General features: G+C 40.5%; 1 protein-coding gene across 5 annotated transcripts in view; it reads right to left on the minus strand.

The window, feature by feature from the left end:
* Positions 1-22,771, minus strand: part of AP3M1 (adaptor related protein complex 3 subunit mu 1) — a 93,522-nt gene that overhangs the window by 49,051 nt on the left and 21,700 nt on the right. For 3 of the 5 annotated variants that reach the window (XM_069240840.1, XM_069240842.1, XM_069240843.1), the window contains 5 exons: positions 20,617-20,892; positions 19,777-19,948; positions 13,855-13,992; positions 13,149-13,234; positions 5,465-5,598 (listed from right to left, as the gene is read on the minus strand). In XM_069240840.1, the coding sequence (XP_069096941.1) occupies positions 5,465-5,598; positions 13,149-13,234; positions 13,855-13,992; positions 19,777-19,948; positions 20,617-20,889 (803 nt within the window). In that variant the 5' untranslated portion in view covers positions 20,890-20,892. Of the gene's footprint in view, positions 1-5,464; positions 5,599-13,148; positions 13,235-13,854; positions 13,993-19,776; positions 19,949-20,616; positions 20,896-22,771 lie in introns of all 5 variants that reach the window. The other 2 variants (XM_069240841.1, XM_069240839.1) reach the window with 1 other exon arrangement.

A 22,771-nucleotide genomic window follows, 5' to 3' on the forward strand; every position in this document is an offset into this window, starting at 1 on the left:
GATAGATGTGTTAGTTTTTCTAGGATGCCCCTTAAAACCGTATGGAAATCATTGCTGTTGTGCAGAAGACATGGGGAGTTCATATGTTTTTGCTCTTTCCAGTAAGGTGTGAAAATTGCCAATGTCATCATGAAGCAAATCAGGCTGCACTGGTGATTTATTGCTGCATCTAGTGAGACACCCCACCCTTCATAATAAGCATAAACAACCTCCTGATCTTGTCTAAAACATTTGCTCTCTTCTTCCCCATCTGACAATAGATCAGAGTCAGAAGTATCCAATTACCCCATGTCCTCAGGTGTTGGTGGAAAAAGTGAGGAGGAGGGGCGGGTATCTCCTGAGAAGAGGCTGTGCCTGTGAGGGTCTTAGGTTGATATTTGTACGCCTGCTGTCAACTATTCCTCATGGCTACATAGTGCTAATCTAATTGAGCAGGACTGTAAGCTCTGTCCAAGCCTTCTTATTAGTAGCTGGTGTCAAGGTCCAGGACCAAATCCAGTGTCTGCACCAGAGGGTGCTTATAAATCTTCATCCTGATATTCCTCCCCTCAACAAGGTTGTCAACAATGTCATTGTCGATGGAGTTAGGATTGTAGGCGAGATGGTTAAGGCAGTTGACAGTAGTTGGAACAAAGCCAAGGGTGACTGGAAAACACTGGTACTCACTTATAATTTTCTACATAGATAAGGCTTGTACAAAATTATATCACAATCATGGTGCTCCTAAGGAAAGGTGGTCACCATGCACCCCTGAGCCAACCAAGGGTTTAGCACAACAAAAGTCCTTGAGCACACATCGCCCAAAAAGTCCACTAAAAGAATTTCACAAGTCTAATGTTCAGTAGTCACACTTCCAATCTTTATCACTTCTCTGCCCTCAGCCAGCACGTGTTTAGTCTCTCAGACATACTGCCCCACGACTTCCTCAGAGCCGATTGGCACTTAATACAAATAGTAATCTATCTGGGTAATCTATCAGGCAATATTCCATCCCAAACACTTGAATATCTATTGTTCAAAGTCTCATTGAAATATGTAGATCTAATATATGGTCCAGTATACTACAATATACTGCTCCAGTATGTGACCAGCAGCTGGTGAGTAGACCATGTGTAGATGGACACAGTTTACAAGTAGTATACTCACCGGGCCCTCAGTTGACAGTGGTTGCATTGTTGCCATTGACAGAGCATTGTCAACAGGGAGATGTCTCACAGCATTGGCACTGAAGGGAAAGTTAATGCTGTTGACAGAAGGCCCATTGTGATTGAGAGTTGATGGTCAATCACAGTGCTCTAGCTGACAAGATTCTTGTCATCGACAGTGGCTTCTTGATTGTCAATAACTCCAAGGTACCCATTGAGAGGATCTTCCTCGTTGACTGCTTCAGTGGTTAGCTTGACTGGATGTCAGAAGAAGTTGGATTTTGGCGCATATTGATTTGCGCAAAAGATTCCTCACTCTTTTTTAACACCTTTTTCTGAGTATGTCATAACCTGCCATTTTCAGATGGTGGCTGTGGACACTTTTACAGTAAATTCCAACTGATGAAGCTTCACATGACTCCTTTTTTACATCACCTTCGTGGAAGTGCTTGAGGTGTTTTCCATAGAATTGTCCCAGAGGAGGATGCATCCCTTTGCAAGGGGAAATTCACCCACTTTCTGGTAAATAAAAAGTCAACCTAATTTCTCAGTCCCTAGGTGTGTTTGATAGAAAGGTTTCATGTATGTCATAGCACGACGATTTATCAGCAGGATAAAGGCATAAATACACTGATTGTGTGGCTCATCAGTGCAGATCATCTTCTGATCGCAGTCTAAGCAGGACATCAAGAGAAATCTCTTTTCTTACTCAGCCAAGTCATAGTGGCAGGTTGGTGACGGTGGTCCCCCAGGGACAGTCCTAAAGTGAAAATTGTGGACTTCCGATAAAAACAACGTACATTTTGTTAAAATCTGAAGACAGGGCTGGCATAAATTTAGGGAGTATGAAATAAATAGTTTAAAGTGTCCAATAAAAGGTCAAAAACAAGTTAGAGTAGAGATCCTTTCAGGGACCCCCTCACATACAACAGGTAGAAATTTGAGCTATGGTGGCCTGTGTGAGAAGTGTAAGAGCCCAACAATTTCACCTCATTGATTGATATTCAGGCTGTTTCAAATGAGGGGGCTGTGCTACTAACACTGCTGTTGAGGCAGATGGACACTTTATCACTACGGTTACTGTAACTTTACAAAATTACCACAGATTCCCAGACTGACAACATTAAATATTTCAAGAATGTAAATATAGGATAGATCCAATGCTGGAGAACAAAAGGAGTTTTGTCGGGTCATGCACGTGTCCAACTATCATTAACATAGGGAACTAGACGGAAAACCTTGGGGATTAACCATAACCCACTCTAATCTGCTGAAGTGCGAAATAACAAAAGTTGAGATAGTGTCTGTCTTAACCATAACCCACTCTAATCTGTTGGAACGTGAAATAGCAAAAGTAGAGATACTGTCTGACATATCATGCTTGCCATACAATAAAACACTAGGTACAGACAGCTTCCCAGGCAAATTCTATGGACATAGTAAAGAAGATGTGGTGGAACACTATTAAAAGTCTACAACAAAGCACCAACCAAAGGTTCTTTGACAAAGGTCTCCAATATAGCACTAATAACAGTGGGCACCAAACACAGTAAGAATCTGCTTCACTATAGTAATAAATGCTCTATTTCAATACTTAATGCGGATACTATAATACTAGCTAAAATTCTGGCAAACAGGCTTTAAAATGTACTCCAGTCACTTACAAATCATACTAAAGCGAGATTCGTCCCAGGCAAGTGCTTAAGGAATTATATGCACCCTCTTACATCTATCAGGACTGTCAAAAGACACTCAAAGTGAACTTTGAGCATCTATCATTAGAGCACTATCATTAGACACTGAAATGGCCGTTGACAGAATGGTACTAGGTGTTCAGAATGTTACACAGAGCAGGATTAGACACAGACTTAATTGTCAAAGTGTGGTGGCTGTCTAACACCCCTTTAGCACAAGAAAATTGCTGATTTTTTCTTTTCTTTTGCAGACCCCTTTGACTTCCACCGTGGGATGCACCAGGGCTGACATTTATCATCACTATTGCTGTAGATTCCTTTTCAGCTGCAATACAATAGACCTAATAACCTAAGTTGCTACTCAGGAAGGAAACTGTAGAATACTGTTCTATGCAAACGATATTGTGCTCAGACTTGGCAACTTACAATGCTTATTAGCCCTCATGGAAATAATGTCAGACCTTTCCCACATTTCATGTTACACAGTGAATTGGGGAAAACTCACTGAAGCAGTGACAATGTCCAGGAGCACCACATATGCCCCCAGACTGATAAACCTTCCATGGAAGACAATATTTAGGGAGATGTCAGATGCAGCTTATGAAATATGGTAAATGCCAATCTAACCCCTCTCCTTCTTTTAACATCCAATAACTAGACATAATGGCCACGAATTAACCTTTCTATGTGCAGCTGTGCAAAAAGGTAATATGGTAGTTTTTCTGAGTTTTAACTATGAATTATGTATGCTGACTTTGACAGTACCCACTACAATGATAAGGTTCGTAGACAGGAGAATCTGGTCTTTTGTTTGGGAAAAAAAAAAACGAAACAAAATGAAAACGGTACAAAATAATAGCGATTAATCAATGTGGGGGGATGGAGCAGGTGGAACTACCTCACACACAATATTATCACGTTACATTAAACACACAGCTAGCAGACATGCTCACAAATGCTTCCAATGCACCAACCTGGGTGATTTTAGAAACACATTTTGCACAAGACATGGCAAACTGAAAGGTCCTTTATTTGCAACTAAAGATCTGTCCCCATATGACTAACAATGCCATACACCCATCCACAGTAAGGACATCAACCTGCTTTTTAGACAAAGGCTAGGGACAACTGTGGCCACAGTGAAAAAATGTGGAAGAGACTGGCAAACCTCCAACCCACTCCAAGAGGAAATGCTTATAAAACTACATACATTAGCCTCATCCAAGCAAATACAATACAGGATACGTCTCCTTTAGCTAGGTGTGGTCAATTTTCCTAAACGTGGGTGTGAGGTCTGAATTTAATAGCGGACACAATGGGCAGGCTGACTCATCAATCGAATACGTCATCCTTTCCTAGCACAATATAAAGCAAGAATTTACAACTATTGAATCAGTGTATTATAGCATCTCTAATGCAGACTAGTGAGTGCTTAAAATTGAAAAATGGTACATTTTGTGCCAGGGAGTCCAAACTCGGGATAATGTACAGAGATATATTGTAACCTAATTGACACAGAAATTACATATATACATAGTCGACTTGTAATTAAGGGGGAGGTATATATTTTGAGAAACATTGCTGCAGTTATATTAATTCAGACTAAACTCCCAGATAGGTGGTTGTGATGAAGTCCCCCACTTTCCCGTGCACTTTGTGATGCCCTTCCCCCATCCCCATTTGTAACTTCACCTGCCCTTATTCTCTGCAGTATTATAGTTCTGGATAAGCTTTTTGGGGATATTTCAATGTGAACAAGATGTTCTATCTTAAAACTTGAAATTCTAATACACGAAAAAAGTTCAGGTTTCAATGTTATACAGGTTATTTTCATCATATAGTATTTTACTTAAATATGTAACTTGGGAAACAAGACACACTGTCAATTAAAAGCAAATAAATGATTACAACAACAAATGATGCTCTTATATTGGAGAATATGATAGAAAATGAAACAAGACATAGGAAACCTTGAGTTTCTTTCACCTGCAAAAAGGCACATGTGCTGAAGATGTTCACTGCAAGGAGGAATAGCCAAGAATAAGGTCTGCATCTCAGCAAAACAACAGTGAACCTAGACTCTTTATAAGTGAAGAGATTGTTATGGTGCTCCACCAAATGATTTGCTTCTGAACATGCACAGTTCAGATGGCACTTCTTTATAAAGTAAAACAAATGTGGCTTCTACACACAAAACGCAAACCAAAAACCAAGAGAATGCCAAGGGGAGTGCTGAAAATGGAATAGATGACTTGCATACGATTCTCACAATTCATTCAATGGAAAAGTTACATTGAGGATTTTTCAAATAAACTATGTAATAATAAATGCAGTGATGACAGAGTTAGAGCTGGAATTGCTATACAATTGTAAACATATGAGAGATGCACAAATTGCGGTGCACACTAACCTTTATGACCAATACAGTCCTGTATTGATCTCGTCAGGGGGATAAGAGCTGTGTTTTAATGTTGATTCCCAATGTCATTTCCTTATGAATTTACTGGAACAATATAAGCCGTACACACAATTTTCTATGAAAATGACGCATTGCTTGACTTGGACAACTAAGTGCGGTCTCAAGCATTAACCAAAGCTATCAGTGCTGTCCATGGTGCTACTTACTTTTGAGCACTGACGCGATACGACATCAACCGGAAATTGCCATCAGGTGGGATGAAGGAGAGCACTCGTTCAGACTCCCAGCGCTTAAATCGGACACAGGGGTGGAAACTGACGTCATCTAAGAGCCGTGGGTTCTGCAACAGATAATAAAATAGTGAAAATGTGATAAGAGGAACATGCACCTAGTTACATTAACACTCAAATTGCCATCTGAGCTGACTGTAGGGATGCTAAAAAATATAATGATGGTTGGACGTGAAAACTTTCTCAATAGACATGGTGAACTAGTGACAGCAGATACTGTGTTTAAGTTCTAACACTCACAATGTCATGCATGTAGAGCAGCATGGTTTGCCCTAAGCATGGAACATTTATACAACAAAAAAGGGCCCGTGGTGCACCCAAAAAGGTTCTGGGAAATCAAATGTTTTATCTTAATATAATAATGTTGATTCATGCATTGATTTACCTGAAGGAACATATTTGATGTATTTGCAAAAATGAAGGGACTTGGACATAAGAAAAAGTATTTTAACATGCACTATTATGTGTAAGGAAAGTATCAAGGGAGCAGAAGGAAAATAAAAAAAATCTCTTTGGTGGTAATAGTTTGCCTTCAACTGCACTGAGTACCTATTGGTGAGTGGCATAACTAGCCTGGCACTTTTATTCAATGAGCCACAGTACCGCTCATTCGCAAGCTTTAGATAAAGATCCCTCCGGGCTGGTTGCAGCGGTGGTTGCCCTGCATGCCCTTACTAGCCAAGACTTTTTTAATGTTATCATCATTAGACTTTTACATCTCATATATGATATAGTATGAGTACTAAGTACGTAGTCACAATTCAGTGTTAAGACTGGGGTACAAGAACAATGTGGGATGTTAGGCCAACAGTCAGCTTATGAGAATGTTGGGAAGCCAGTTAATAGAGCAGAAATAGTTCCAGTATTTGAAACGAAATACCGGCAAAGCAGATGCATTGTGTACTATTTGTAGGGCTTAAAGAAAAGATTCTTTAATAACCACGAACACAGGAATGTAGCTGTGCTGGAGTAGATAACTGAGAGGCCAATCTAAAATGGTCTGTAAAAAGGCGGGAAATTGAATTTACTTACATGCATGTTCTAATGTCTTTACTGGGTGTAATCCTCTATGCACCAAGAACAACATGGCTTATTAATAGTAGGGTGCTTTGCTTCAAGGCATATTAGCAATAACTCTACCTTGATGTTGTTTAGGCAAAGCCAGTCAGCAGAAACGTTTTCTGAGTGTTGGCATTTAGAATGCTAAATAAATGAGCATAGTGCCAAGTAATCTGCATAATGGGCTACTACTTAGAGGTCATTGATTCTAATTACAATGCCTAGAGAAGACCAGCAGATGTATACAGGATAGAAATTAGGTTTGATCATCGTAGTTCCACCAGGTCAGAGAACTTGGCACCTTTATCAGAGACCTTCTTTCCAGTTCACCTAGGAGTCCACTCAGATTCTTTGAGATCTGAAGAAGAATGGTGTGGTTAGGGAGTCAAATCTGACAGAATTATCGGGCTCTCCTACAAGACAGGTCTAAGATGAATAGATTGCAAGTCAAAAAAGCACAATGTGAGTTTCAAGGACAGGAAATGTTGGCTAACGGTGGGTGAAGCTTTTAATCCTGTTTCCAATGTTTGCTGAAGTTGGGTAAATTCAGACTTTGCCTGTTTACAGAGATAACTACCTTTGCTTGCAGCAAAGGTTTCCTGCATAAAAACAAATCTTTGCAAGAATTTTGGGGTTAAATGTGGGATGTATTAAGTTTCTTCCACTAGGTTTGTTTGTATAAAAATAAAAAAAATAAAAAACTTTTCATTATGTTACGAGTAAGTATTGTAATCTAGGGTTTCTTGGTGCTATACAAGATAATATTCACAACAGTGACGATTGCTAAAGTAAAATTACAATCTCATTTATTTGCTAAAAAGCAAGGCATTTATTTTTTCTAGAAACAGATAATGAAGGAATGCGCGCCTCCCTGTCTGATAGCTGTTTCCCAATTCGCTGCGGCAAAGGGGGAATACCCTATCCTCAAAAGAGACAGAGTAGGATCTAGGGTTTAGGGACTTATTTATTTAAGTAACTTTTATTTAAAGTTTTTATTAAGTGCACTTCCGCCTAAAGCAACAATGGCCCTGGTAGTGTGAAAAATGGCTGATCTCGAATAGAGAGCAATTCTTCAAAAGGGGTACAACAAAGTCTTTATTGCTTTCCAGAAGATTAATAGGTTGGGTTCATTGTGTAGGTCTAAAAAAAAAAAAGGGAGTATGTTCCATTTAGCGGAAGGGGAGTTTGCCTTCACCAAGAAAGCACGGCTGCCCACCAATGTTCTCCTTACCTTACGAATCTGAAGAAGATATTGATGCAGCATCTGAGAGGATAGCATTAGTCTTGGCTTACAGAAATTTGTGTACGACGCACACATATTTGAAAATCACTCTCTGCTTAATAAGAAGTAAATGTAATGAAGATAAAGCAAGGATCATATGGAACCTTCTGATCCAGCCCGTGGACATGCATCTGTCGCATTTTGTACCAAATAGAAGGAATGAAGATGACTTTACATTGAGTCCTTTCTTAAAGGCACTGCAGTAATACAATCACAAGGAGACGAAAGGGTTCAGGTTTTGGCCTTCATTTGAAAAGGAAAAATGAAGCAAAATCGTGTTTAAAACTCTCAGGTGATAGCAAAAAAAGCCAACCACTGCTTTGATTTGAGGCATAAGTGACAGCTGTGTGTAGAATGTGACAGTGTTTACAAGAGTTGGGCATTCACTGAGATCTTGTGGCTGGAATCCTGTATCACCTGCATGTACATGAGAAGAGTAAAACCATAAGGCAAGTATAAGAAAGCTGAGGAAATATATAGCAAATGAAAAGCAGCAGGGGCAAGATAGAAATCTGAGGTATTATGGTATTTGCCCGGTTTTGATGTTTTATATAAAGAGCAAGCATCACCTGCTAGGTCCGACTATTAGGAAAGTCTAGAAACTAGGCTAATGCACTACCACATATTCCAAACTAGATTATAAGACTTGGGGGGTCATTCCTACCCTGGCGGTCCGAGACCGCCAGGGTAGGGGACCGCGGATGCACCGCCAACAGGCTGGCGGTGCATCCAGGCCCATTCTGACCGCGGCGGTAAAGCCGCGGTCAGAAAAGGGAAACCGGCGGTTTCCCGCCGGTTTTCCCCTGGCCTGCAGAATCCCCCATGGCGGCGCTGCAGGCAGCGCCGCCATGGGGATTCTGACCCCCTTCCCGCCAGCCTGGTTCTGGCGGTTTCGACCGCCAGAACCAGGCTGGCGGGAACGGTTGTCGTGGGGCCCCCTGCAGTGCCCATGCCAATGGCATGGGCACTGCAGGGGCCCCCTAACAGGGCCCCACATTGATTTCCAGTGTCTGCATAGCAGACACTGGAAATCGCGACGGGTGCAACTGCACCCGTCGCACAAAAGCAACTCCGCCGGCTCCATTCGGAGCCGGCTTCATCGTTGCTGTGGGTTTCCCGCTGGGCGGGCGGGCGGCCTTTTGGCGGTCGCCCGCCCGCCCAGCGGGAAAGCCAGAATGACCGCTGCGGTCTTTTGACCGCTGTGCGGTCTTCTGGCGGTTCCCGCTTGGCGGGCGGCGACCGCCGCCCGCCAAACTAGGAATCACCACCTTGGTGATTTACAGTACCAAACACTGCCAACAGGTTCAGCAAGGTAAGTGCAGCGGGCTGAGTCTTATCAGCAGAATATCTAAGTTTGTCTAATGCAGAGATCGACACAGTCTTAGTACTGCAGCTGGGTCAAATGCTTGCTTGCATAGTAGGAAGGTTATTGCTTGACTAAAAGAACCTCTGAAGTTGGTTGTAGAGTATTTTTAAGTAATTGTGAGCAAAAACTAAATTACAAAATCGGAAAAATGTTTGCTAAGGTAGATGTTTTTAAGGTTGTCTTTTTCAAAAAGGGCACCACAATTGCAGTGTTCAAATCACCAGGTGCTGAACTTGCCATCAAAGAGAAACTTGTAATATCTCTAACAACCGTTCCCTCAACGTTAAGATTGTCTTATGGATGCAATCAGGAATGTCCTCAGAAGATCCTGAGAGTCGATAACTTTGAACCAGCTGATTGGAATCTTGGTCAGTGGTTGGCAGGATGACAGTAAAACTTGAATATCAAATATGCTCTTGAAAATTTCAAATGATAACTTTCATCATGTGTGAAACATGTACAATATTGTTGATCTTAGACATAAATTAAGCAGTAAATTGACTGCATCTGTACATAGAATGAGATGGACCAGTTGAGAAAGCAGGCTAACTAACGTCTTTGAAGAAGGAGATCATACCAGAATTTCTTGTAGTTTTAAAGATTCTCTTTGCATGGTCTGGTGCTTTGCTATTCTCCTCTAGGCAGCATTTGCTTTTAGAAGATACTGTTCAGAGGAGTACAGGATACATCAAAGTTTATGTACTTGTAGATTTCTTGAGTGGAACCCAATGAAGAGGTCTGAAATTAAATGAGATATTTTCAAGGCATCAGGAACCAGTAAAAAAAAGCCTGGCTGTGTCATTTTGGAACGTCTGCAGACTTTTCATAGCTTGTCTTGGAGAGCCAGATAAAATTGCTATAATGAAGCTGGTATTGTACAATGGCACTGACTACGGGAATGCGATTTGGGTATCAATGAAGGGTCATATATTCTTCAGGAATTTAATGTGCCAGAAACAGGTTCTGGCAATTTTCGATGCATGGTGTTCATGGTGGTGGATGGCACATGACCAACGAACAGTAATTAACGTATGTAAGAGTGTTTTGGGCTGTAGGAGGATGCAGAAAATGAGATCTGACCGGTAGACAGCATCAGTCACAAGTCACTGGCATACACATAACATCTGAGCTCCTTTGTGGGCACCAAATAAGCCAGGGATAACATATATTGATGTTAAATCAGAGAGGAGAAAATACAGACCTCTAGAGACACCACAGGCAACGTGTCTTGCCTCAGTCCTAAACTGTGAGAGAAAAGAAGACTGGGGCTGATAAATCAAGAATGATTTTAGCCATTTCAATGCAAGAGTGTTAAAGTCACTTCATCTAGCCAGAAAAATGGTGTGATTGATGGTGCTGAAGGTTGTGGACAGATCTAAAAGGGCCAGGACCCTGACACTGGCCCTAGAGGTCAAACTAACAGAGGTGATGACAAGTTCCCTACTAAGGCCTGGTCAACAGCCTTCCTGAAATGGATAAAGGATGTTGTTAATTTCTACAAAGGTTTGAAGATGAATAAAGATCATCGTTTCTACGATTTTTCCCATATATTGTATGGAAATTATGATAATCAGGGGACATGAAAAGCTTTTTAGCAATGGTTTGAGCACAGATGACCTCCCTAACTTGGTAACCTTACAGATATTTGGGGGATTGTTGAACAAAGAGGTAAGCTCCTGGGTTAGAGCAGAGAAGAGGTGCTGGTTGTAATATTTGGGCTAGGCAAGTATCAACAGCAACGATGTTGAAGTGATAGCAATGACATCAGTTGTAGTGACAGCTCAAAAATGATTCCATGCCACGCCAAAGAAGCACGCTTAAATGAAAGAATAGGAAAAGGGATTAAATACAGACATCACACACGGAATATGGTGAGCGATATGGCAAAGTGCCTTCAAGTCCTTTTAGCTGTTTCTATTACAAGGAAAACTCCTACAAACTCCTTACACAGTGGTACTTGGCACTGGTACAGTTACACAAAATGTTTGGAAGCTCAGAATCCTTTTAGAAGGGATTTGGGGAGCAGGATACGTTCTTGCACACATGGTGGGTGTGCCAGAGCCCGCAAACAATTTAGGGAAAGGTCCTCCTCACGATACAAACCGGTACTAATCTCACTTTACCGCGCAATCCATTCATTATCCTCTTGGCAATCCTGCCGCAGATAGAACTCGTTCCTTGTCCTCTCTACAGGGGTGATTTCTTTCCCATTGATTACTGGAAGCACGGCTGTGTATAGTACAATGAGGAAACAGTCTCAAGCCCCTACGCTAAACCTATGGGCAGGGAACATATGGAAACTGTACGCCATGGAGGAGCTTACAGTGATAATCAGAGACCGGGTGGCTACAATAGCCGCAACATGGTGTCCTTTCACAACACACATACCACAATAAAATAGAATAGGGGGGTTTTAGCTTACCATGTCTAAAACACTGAGGGCCTCAGACATACGAGTACTGTCCCCCTCAAAATCAGAGAGTGACCCACCATGACCTAAATGTCTCTTCGGCCTGTCCTCATTACGATGCAATACATTTCCACTGTAGAATATTTTTTACATTCCATTGTTTTTCACCCACCCTGCCACTCTAAACAAAGGCTTGCGTTATGCAAATCAGTACTGACCCTTCTCCTCATGAGATAGTCCACCCCGTACTGCCAGGTGAACTGCCACTGGAATCAAGTTGTACCCGAGTGATCAGCCAGTGCAAAAACAGCTTGAATTCCACTTCCAAGAGGGAAGTTTTTACAGTTTGGGCTGGACTGTGCCTACTGGAGCCGGAGCAAGGCGGGTTTGAAAATAGCTAGGTCTAATCTGAGTTGGCATGGTGAGGAAAATAAAGATGGGCAGAAATGGGGTCGTAGTAATTACCAGTGACTGAGATGAATTTGACGCACTCCATCCATTGCTGTTTGGTTTACTTCAGTGTCAGGCCATAAGTGCAATGGGCACACCAAGACATGGGCCCCGTGCCACTGCAAACAAGCTGCACCGCCCAAGTCAGGGCGAAACCAGTCTTGGCTTGCTTGTATTCCAGTTCAGAGGGGGCCTGGCTTTGCAGTTCAAACTGGACTGTTCTGACTGAAGCAGGGACAAGACAGATTTGCATATAGCTGGGTCCAAACTGAGGTGACATGATGAGCAAAATAACAATGGACTGGGATGCGGCCCGAGTAATTACATGCGGCTGAGACTCATTCAAGCATTCCATCCATCGCTTTTTTTATATACTTTGGTCTGTCACCCTAAGTGGGACGAGTAAGTCCAGAATGGGCCCCTTATACACTGTGTCACTGGAAACAAGCTGCACCCAACTAATGAGCCCTAATCAGAACAAAACTAGTCTCAGCTTGCTTGTGTTCCAGTTCAGAGAGGGCTTTGATTTTTATATAGCACTAATTACTGCAATTCTGAGTTTCTACGCACGTAAAAACAGATATTTCAGTTTATGGTGCTCAACTGAACCACTTCAGAAGGACAGAAAGCAGAGTCTGTCTTGCTGGGATGTACACAACTAAGAGTATGGTAGCTGGTGATGATGTGGGAAGTGGATTAATGTCAGGGGGTATGCTCCTGCAACTATTTTGTTAAGTCATCTATTTTGGGAGGAAGTTGTTGCACAAGTCAATTTAAATCATTGTGAGTACTGGAAAAGTCTTTGGTGATGAAAAGTTGTAGAGTGATTTAGTTGGAGACCAGGAAACAATTACAATTATAAGAAGGCTTTTGCCCCAGGTTATGTTTTTTGTATGGTACAAACATTAAGCACAGGATTGTAAAGTGGGGCAAATCCAATGTACCCTCTGGCCATCCGAAAACTAATGATGCCAATGTCCGGGGTATTTCAAAGGACTTGGCTAAAAAAATAAAAGATGTCTGTGGAGATTACCATGAATGAAAGAGTGAGATCCGGCATCCCTGAAAGCTTGACACAGGCGTCCACAATCCCCTGAATCTCTGCAAACACTGGAGCACCTACAAATGGAAAGCATAAGATGTAGCGATTAACTTATTAAGGGCATCAAAGAAATACTCTATGCTGACCCAGATATTTAAGCATCCTCTCTTGCCTCAAGATATCATCTCTACTCAGTCTTTTCTTTGTCCCTCATTCTTTCTGATCATTACTGCTTCGTCACTTCACATTCTTACCTGATACTATCTCTTAACAGTCTTGTTCCTCATCGCTCACAACGCTAAATGAGCCCTCTCCTCCATGCCTCTTTAGTGATCTCACACCATCTCTTCTCAGTCCCTACTGCTTCATGACTAGCCTTCTTCTCTGATTCCATCTCCTCAATCAGTCTTTCCTGGTTGCTTCTTCCCCTTTTGCCTTCTGCCATCTGTCTCTCCCCAATTTAAAACCCAGAACTCATTAATATCTTCATGTGTCTCCTCTGTCTTAAGTGGAGCTTTCCTCAGTGGTTCTTTCAGTTTTGCATTCCTACCCTGCTCACACTGTCCTTCTTACTTTTACCTCACCCCAGCCTCAATTCAATGTGTCCTCCTTCATTTTATTCTGTTTCATCTCATGCACTATCACTGCCTTTATTATAGTTCTCACACTTCTTGCTCTGTACAGGGCCATCTCTCACCGGTTTTGTCTATGATGGCGTCTATCTCCTCAATGACATCAAAGTAAGCTTCGTTGTTGGTGTACTTCACACCCACCCTGCGCCAAGGAATGTTAGAAAGCTGTCCTGTAGGTAGCATATCCCCCACATTACTGCTTCCTGCAAAGCCAAATAAAAAAACATATGCTGAAAAAGCGTGGCCAGTCAACAGCTTTTGCAAACTTTTAAATCAATAAGCACATGGTGAAAAACACACGCAGTGTGGTAATTACAAGAAACTATTATTAATCAGTTACAACTTTTGCGCATTTCCAATCAGACCTTGTGTAAAAAGAAACTGGAAAAAAAAATAAAGCTTGCAGAGGAAGTCAAGAAGACACGTTATGCAGGTCTTTTGGCCTCATTAAAACTATCAGTATGTTTCCAGTACAGTCAAAGGCTTTACTTACATATGGGAAATGCATCGGCCAGATTTCTGATAATGGTAGGGGCCTGAATATGCCAACGTTTTAATTATACATAACATCTGATTGCAGTAGAGTTGTGGGTATATGAATGTTTTATTTGCCACATTGTTTTTATTCTTACTTACGAATCTGGAAAATAGTCTTGCTAATTGATTCAGCAAATTTACTACTAGGCATTCACTTAATCTTACAAAATGTTACTTATGTAAACCAAGAGTATACTTGCGGCCAAAGAGTGTTACGTGACTGACCTTTTCCACTTGATCGTAAAGTGTAATTCTTCTGCTTATCACGCCATCTTACTGTGCCTCACTTTTGGTGTTCGACATAACTGCGAACACATGCCACTTGCTTTATCTATCACCAGATTTTGACATTTTACAGAAAAATTAATTCTGCAAGGTCAGATTCTCAAAGCTCCTGAAGTGAATAAGTTTGGCTTACATGCGCAAATGTCGGTTTTGAACTCATCATTATCATCACTCTTTTTATTTCGGTTTGAATAAAAGTGCACATAATATACAACGTAATAACAGTTACAAATCTACCAAGATTCTTTTGACCGATGTTTTAAAACACTAACAATATAAAAGCAAATCTGTTTCGATGACATTTGTAGATATACCAAAGTTTGTCTCACTTAGTTAAAACGTAAGTCTTTTACCCAAGAAAAAAATAAACTTATTTTATAAATATACACTGTGCCCACAAAATATAGAATGCATCACCTTCGGAGATGAAAAAGAAATGCACACACCAGGACCCAGACTTTTAACCTTGTGCAAACCTCTTGGTTCAGCCTATAACCAATGTACTAGATTTAATGTAATGACCTAGTTAAGCCTAGGAATCTTTGTGTTCCTATCCAGATTCAAACAATCCCTCAAGACTATTCTATTCTATTCTATACAGTTCTGTTTTGTTTTGCTTTTAATCCAAATCGAGAGGCATCAGTAAGGGGTGAAACACATCAGAAATGCATCCAGTTCTGCATGGGTAATGTAAGCAGCCATACTCTGAGGGTAAAGATAACAGAATATATGCAAAATTATTCTTGTGGTTTTTTTTTTATAAAGAAGCGTCCACAAAACCTCAAGAGTTGCTACCATATGAGATGGTTGGGACACATTTATCCAATTAAATCTTTAGCAATGTATTAATTGGTTTAGTACCCAATCTGGAGGCAAATTCAAATACGTCAGAAATCGACGTAGAAAAGGTTGTTTTTTTTTTGTTGTACTTAAAAGTGGTTCCCACTTACCATGTTGATCGAACAGCACTCCCAGATACAGAAATGACGCGACCCTAGAGAGCTCGGGTCCTTCCACCTATTACAGTCTCAGCTTTGTGAAACTAGGTCCCATGACCATAATGTGGGACTTACAAAGTTCCAAAAAGTTCATAAAATTCACAAATTAATTTAATAAACATTTAGGCGCAAGGGCTGTTCTGCCGATTAACACTGCATTGTTCAGCATAAAATAATGTTGAAATTAATCTAGAACCCGTCTGAGGCATATCAGGACCATCTCTGAGCAGGGAGGCCTCCATTTGAATAATATACATTTTTGTAACGGAAAAAAGGGCTAAAATGCATCCTTGTCTGAACCCCCCTCGTTTAATAGCTAAACTCTGGTCAAGTGCCATCGGAGCCATATCTTACCAAAGATGTCAGATCCCCATGCAAATCAGATAAAAAATAAAGTATATCCAAGTCAGCCCCACAGAGAAATCTCCATAGGTGCAATTTGTCCCTACTGACCTTGTCAAAGACGGATGTGATGTCCATAAAGGCCATGTGTAGACTGCTCTGTTTAGCCACCGTATATTTATAATCAAATGTAAGTTAACGGATTGATCAAGCGTGCTCAGACCAAGCCGGAAAACCATACTGTAAATCACAAATTATCAGATTTTTCTCCACACAACTCACGAGTTGATGATCAACTAAAATCCACAAGATGGGCCTGTAACACAAGGTATCATTCCTGTCCCCTTTTCCCAAAGACAGGGATAAAGACTAGGTGTGACCATGATGAGGGGATTCCTTTTCTGGCAGCAGCATTTGATATGTGAGAGATTAATGTGGGCCCAAAGATCAACATTTAATTTATATAGCTTTCAAGGGACGTCATCAGGGGCAGTAGCTTTATTATTTGAGAGCCATATGATAGCGTCAGTAATTTCGTCAGGATGAAATGTCATTTTTGGAGAGCCCTGGGGTACATCAAACCGCAAACCAGACTATGGCCTTGGTCAGCAGAGGACAACAAAAGTGCTTTTTATGTGTGTATCCAAATTATTTCCCATGTTTTTTGTCCAATATAAAAAAGGTTAATAGAGTTGTGATTACCAAATACTTTCAAAAAAACTTTAAAATAGTATATCGATAAAGTAAGCAATCAATGTATAGATGAGGCACCCTCCCCACAGAAGGTGGGGTTCTACGGGTAAAGATATATACACACACACAGCTGCTTCAGCATAAAGACAAGGTGAAACTCATTTGGTACAGAGAATATAACATCTCCCCTTGTGCAGTGTGTTCCATATGCAGGTGACGAACATCAAAAAATTTCTGCCGACTGCCAACACTTTAACAGACTTCACTTCATAAGTGCAGGTTAAAATCCACTAAGAGCACTAATGGGATAAAAGAGGTGCCAAATCTAAAACACTCAAGTCCATGAGTTGCTGAGAAACCCTTTGGGTTGATTGTAGAAATACAAAAATTATAGATTTAATGATTTGGATTAGTTTAATAACCTCACAGCAGAGCAGATAAGGACTACATGTGCAAAGTAGTGTGCCATCTCAATTATGCTGTAGTGAGATCAACATAATTGACATAATCAATGTAACTAAGCCGCCCTTCACCCTGCAGATGAGGCTGGATAGTTTGGGAGGAGGATGGGGAGGGGAAGAGTTAAAACATACACGAAAAACGACAGAAACCACTCAGGTTTCCTGAAAACAGACAACAGAGAAGCTTTTAATAAAATGGGGCCAAGCAACATTATCGTCCTTGCCAATTAAATCCTGCAATAGTCCAATTTAAAAACTGTTAAGTGTGATGAAACGAGACAGGCATTATGGATGGAAGGTATGATGTTCAGTCAATTGCTGTTATACGGGGAGCTAAGGGGAGCTAAGGGGCTCAAATGTGTTAACAGAAGAAATATGAATCCCATCTACCACAAGATCAGCCTGTGAAGAGGGCACCATATCGTTCCTAAAGGGTTGCAGAAACTAGGGTGGATAAAGACAAAAAGCCCAAAGGGCGCGTCTGCATACCTGTCTGGTTGCAGTGCTTACTTACATGAACATTTTTGAGTGACCAAATCAAGTCACAGGGGCTGAGAGAAGGTGGAAAGTTGTTAATCAAGGGCTGAATGCCCAGTGATTTTGCGTACTATCCTACCTTAAATGTTTAAAATTCTGAAAGCAAACAATGAGTACTTTTGAATCTATTTGTTAGCATGCACTTGTATATAATCAATGAGCATGTCTATACTGGAACTTCTGGCAGTAATGCAAGCTGAGCTTAATGCTCACTTTATTTCCGTAGAATACTTGCCCTAATAATAAAGTTGTTTCAATAATGAACCACGTCCAAATTCTAAACAAATCTGCGTGTCTTAGGTTTGGACTACTTCTCCAGTGGACACAAACAACAAAACCTGTTGTCTCGGACCCAAAATAATAGGTCACGATCTCAGGCATCTGACTTGGAACTCGACAGATTGTCTTGGACAGAAAAAAGTGAGTGAGAATTTCCAGAATTTGTGGAGCTAATCTGACACTACATTTTATTTGGGTGAAAAGAAACAATGGCAAAGCCAAAGAGTACGGCCTTAGCAAGCTGAAGCTTTCTATTATTACATGTAAGCATGTGCAACAAAAATAAAAGGAAGAAAAGTGTGTCAATGCCTAAAGCGGGCAACCATGTGGATGCAATAAAAATGTTAATTTAAAAAAAAAATAAACCCCATCAATGTTTTTTTTTAAAAACACATTGCAGACACATCAAGTAGGCTGGTGTATTTAAAAGAGGTACAGAAACTATTTTAGTTTTAATGAAAAATGAAAAAAGAGAGAATGGAAAAAAAAAAAGCACCGCCAACTAGCCTGGCACTTAATTGCAGCTCTTTCTATGCAGATGTGCATCCCATCAGGCGAAATGTCTGAAATGGGCTGACCCATGCTGTAGGCTTGGGGATACGGAAGCAAAATGTGAATGACAGATTTGAACAGACCAATGGATGAAGAGAGCTAATCTAAATACCTCTTCATGTGTATAAAGGTATTATTCTTTTATTGCTAAAACTTTTCAATTACATGAGGTAGGGTAAACGGCTAATGCGGACTCTAAACTATATGAAAAATAGGGGAAACAGAGTGAAGAATTTAATGAACAAACATCTAATAGGATGAAAAAGGATTAGCTTATATGCATTACCATTGTATGAACAGACTATACAGGACCCCATTAAGCTTTGTAAACTAAGCCTGGCACATTTCTGTCTCTGCCGGAAATATCACATTGCAGATTTTCACAAACATTTATTCACTGAGTGCTCTACAGCGGAATATTTTGGGAAGATGTTAAAATATTAATAATATATTTGGCAGCTTATCCCTCTGTTAGGCTGGACATACAAAATACCATTTTAATTTGTCAGAACCCAATTTTGCATGAAAAAGGATCACCTGGATTTGGGGCTTGTTATGGATTAGTAAACAGGTACTTCTAAGAAAATGGCTAGAAGTAAACATGCACAGAGGAACAAACACATTACTTAGACTTATGAACTGGAAAGTGAGTCTCAACTATTTGTGAGATTTTAGGGCTATTTTGATTGAGTGACGTTCCTAGTTTAGACTGTTATATTGTTCATTTCACAAGATTCCAACATGCTGGTCCAGGGCTATACCAGTATTATCAGATCAGTTTTTCCTTTTCACTTTTTGTATTGTACAACATGTTATGGTTTTCAATTTTTAATATTTACTGTTACTTGGATAATCAATTTGGTTAGACTTCTTATACATTAATTTCTTCTTAAGTTAGGCTTTTAAATTGCCTGGTAGTGTTAACAGCTGGACAGTGGAGAAGAGAAGAACATTCTAATTAAGGGCATGTCACTAACTGGAGCTGTGATGAGACACAAAAGTGTTCCCCTTCTACCTTTAAACTGAGGAAACATTTTTGAATTGTCAAGCTTTCCTGAAATTGGATATCTCAGGGACCTCTTAGCTACAAAAAATGGTCCTGCTATTAAACGTATAAGGTGTACAGCATTACACACAGATTGAACTAGCAATATCCAGTGTTATACCATCATCTGTGTTTCACACGTCAGTCTCAGCTAAAAATGTTACAGATGTTGCAACTGTGCCCCCAAAAAAAACTCATGCACTATGCACACAGTTGCAAACTAAATGGGCCTTGTATTATGAAAAAGCACTCTCTTACCTGTGAGGGAATTGACTACAGAGCGAAGAATTGTGGGTGGCTTGATCAGCTCCTTCAAGATGTTCGATTCTGTTGCCAGTGGGAAGCCATTGTCCAACATTTCTTCAAGGAGCTCGTACACAATGACAACATTGTCCTTTATTAAAGCTTCGGAACACTCGCCAAAGTAATCCTTAAAAATAAAATGGTTGAGTGATTGCTTGTTTCCAACACAAGTAAGGATACTAACACCATCAATTACAACAGAACATTTTAAATAGTCCAAGTGCAAGAGAATTGTTTTCTATACCGATAATGTAATAAAAACGTTTCTGCAAAGAGGCCAATATAAGGGTACTCATATTGCACAAATCCAGCTACAGTGCAAAGGAAAAATGAACAGTGGTGACAGTCTTGGGGTACCACTGCAGATCCGAGTACATTAAAACCAGTAAAAAGGTATTTTGTATACAAGTAAGGACTAAGGACCAAAGGAGCAATTAAAGGGGACATGAAATCAATGACTGCCACTCGAAGCATAATTGAAACCAATATTTTCCACGGACGTCAATAGAAATGGTGAACTGAGAGTTGCATGCAGAATGGCTTGAATGAAAAAAATACACTTAAATGGTACGCTAAAGTGAAAAGCAAATAGATGCGGGTGACAATGGTCAGAGACAGCGAAGATCACACAGCACTTCAAGAGAACAAATTGAAGTATGAACTGGCACTGAATTCACGTGTCAGTAACTTCATCCAGGCAAGTATTGCTATACCAGCCCACAAAACCACTTTAACAAGTCAAACATGATACAGTTAACAGAGCTTTTGCTGCAGGTAAGACATACGGCTACCAACCTGGAAAGTGTCAGCTACTCGATGGAGGAACTCAATAACGAATAGGGGGGTCACCTCGGTCTGTATGACAGCCACAAAGAACAGCTTGTCACGGTAGATGCTGATGAGGTAATGATGAGGGGTTGGGATAACAGGCGGCACATTCTCAACATCTGCAGCTTTGTCCTGAGCTTCGAAGAAGTAATCACAGACAGAGCGGCTCACCACACTCTTCCAGTGCTTCTCCAGGAAAATGTCACCAGAACTGTTTATAAGGAAGAGGCTGTGGATCATTTTCTGCTGAGAAAAAGCACAATTTTGATATTTCAGTCTTTATGTGGTCTGTTGTTTATGCAGCACTCAATCTGCCACTGTCATGTCACTGAAGCACCGTCAGCAGAACAGAGATAATTTTACATACAAAAATTTGAGGGTACTCTCAGATTATAGTAAGGTTCAGGGGAATAGGGGGTGATGGTCTAGGAATCTGCAGGTGTCTTTTTCGTGTGGTTAATGCAAAATAACTATAATTAACTGCAGGATAACAAAATCAAAGTTGTCGATCCTGGTGATTGAGAAGCTCTGGATCCCTAAATTCTACCTCGTTCACAGCCTTTCTCTAGCACAGAAGGTGATTCAAATTTGTGTTCCACACTGAAAATACAACATTGCTAAATTCACTGATGAATTTTGTTTTTAGTACATTAATACTGGTCGTGAATGTTTTGAAAATCCTTACTTGTCTTGCTTCCATTCACACCACCATTTTAATTACTGTTTCGATGCATCCCAAACTGGATTAAGGCAGTAATATAGTTGTAGTTCAGTTATTAAAATAGTTACCAAAAAGCACACATATTTTCATTTGTTAATACTTTTTGTGCTGTTCTATGAATCTGCTTGAAATTTTGACCCAAATATATAATCCAGTTTTGCTCTGCCCTTGGAACTCGCAAGCAGGTTTGTTAACGGGCTCAAAAATTAATCAGACCTTTGACATAGAATTGCCCTGAAGAGAGTGGCACCACATTTCACGTGTACACAATGATTAAGGTGTTTTCCAAATTGGATGTGGTTTTATTTACTAAGCAGGGGTGTGGAATTTAATAAAAAATCAATTTGTCCATGGGACAGGGGGCTTCTGAAATCTACTTGTCCTGTAAAAAAATCTACGTCTCTCTTTGGTGCCATGTAGTGCGGTGACAAATTATGGCAGCAATCTCATTATGTAAGAGCTCTGATAATAGTCTCTCTGATTATGCCAGGGCTACTATTATAATAGGGCTTGAATACTTACAATTTCAATCCCTATGATAGAAATTTTCTTATTTTGCCACCTTTCCGCAAATCTACATACTGGGACTATAGGAAGCAGTAAGCAATAGTTCCAGGGCTGGAATGCCTTTGAGTCTGCAAACCTACTAACTTGTATGTTTTAAGGATTTTCAACAGTTCTTCTCTAATATTTCCACATACTGAGAAAGGCTGAAACTTTACTCCTGACAATGACAGAAGCAGAAGTTCTTCCAGGGTTGGGAAAAAGGTGGTTGGAGGGAAAGTGAACTTGTAAACGCTCAATAGATTTTCACATCAGCAAATCTACACTTGCATATTTGCTTGTGCTAAAATACAGTTCACAAATATTTTCTAGGCTTATGATTTCCTGGTCTACTTCTGCAAGTTCTTGTGAATTCATGAAAGCCACTAATTCAAAGACCTATACCATTGGTGCACTTTTGTGACTTTCTTTAAGAAATGGGTCCCTAATTAGGTCTGTCGTTAACAAAGAAATTTTGTTTTGATTCAACTTCTATTCCTCTATCAGCTGGCTTTACTGTGAGTGATCACATTCTGCTCTTCTAAAAGGAGCATATTGGCACACAAAGTAGTTTGATCAGTGCCAGGAACTACTGTGGCAGTCAGTGGTGTAACATAAATGGAGGGGGCTCCCCTGCAAAGAATGTGGAGGTCCCCCCCTCCAGAATCACTCAGGGCAGGTGCTGTGCTGAGGGAGCCCCCTGGATGTGGGTCTGCTGGGCCTTTGTTACTCCCCTGGTGGCAATGAGTGCTTATTGAGACCAAAAACATATCTTTTTTTTTTTGCTAGTATTTGTTACAATTGTGAGAGTCTGACAGCTCCGACAACAATAAAGTGTTACAAAAGCCATGTCAAAAC

This window comes from Pleurodeles waltl, chromosome 6 (genome assembly GCF_031143425.1).
Source record: "Pleurodeles waltl isolate 20211129_DDA chromosome 6, aPleWal1.hap1.20221129, whole genome shotgun sequence".
In the NCBI taxonomy this organism is placed as follows: domain Eukaryota; kingdom Metazoa; phylum Chordata; class Amphibia; order Caudata; family Salamandridae; genus Pleurodeles; species Pleurodeles waltl.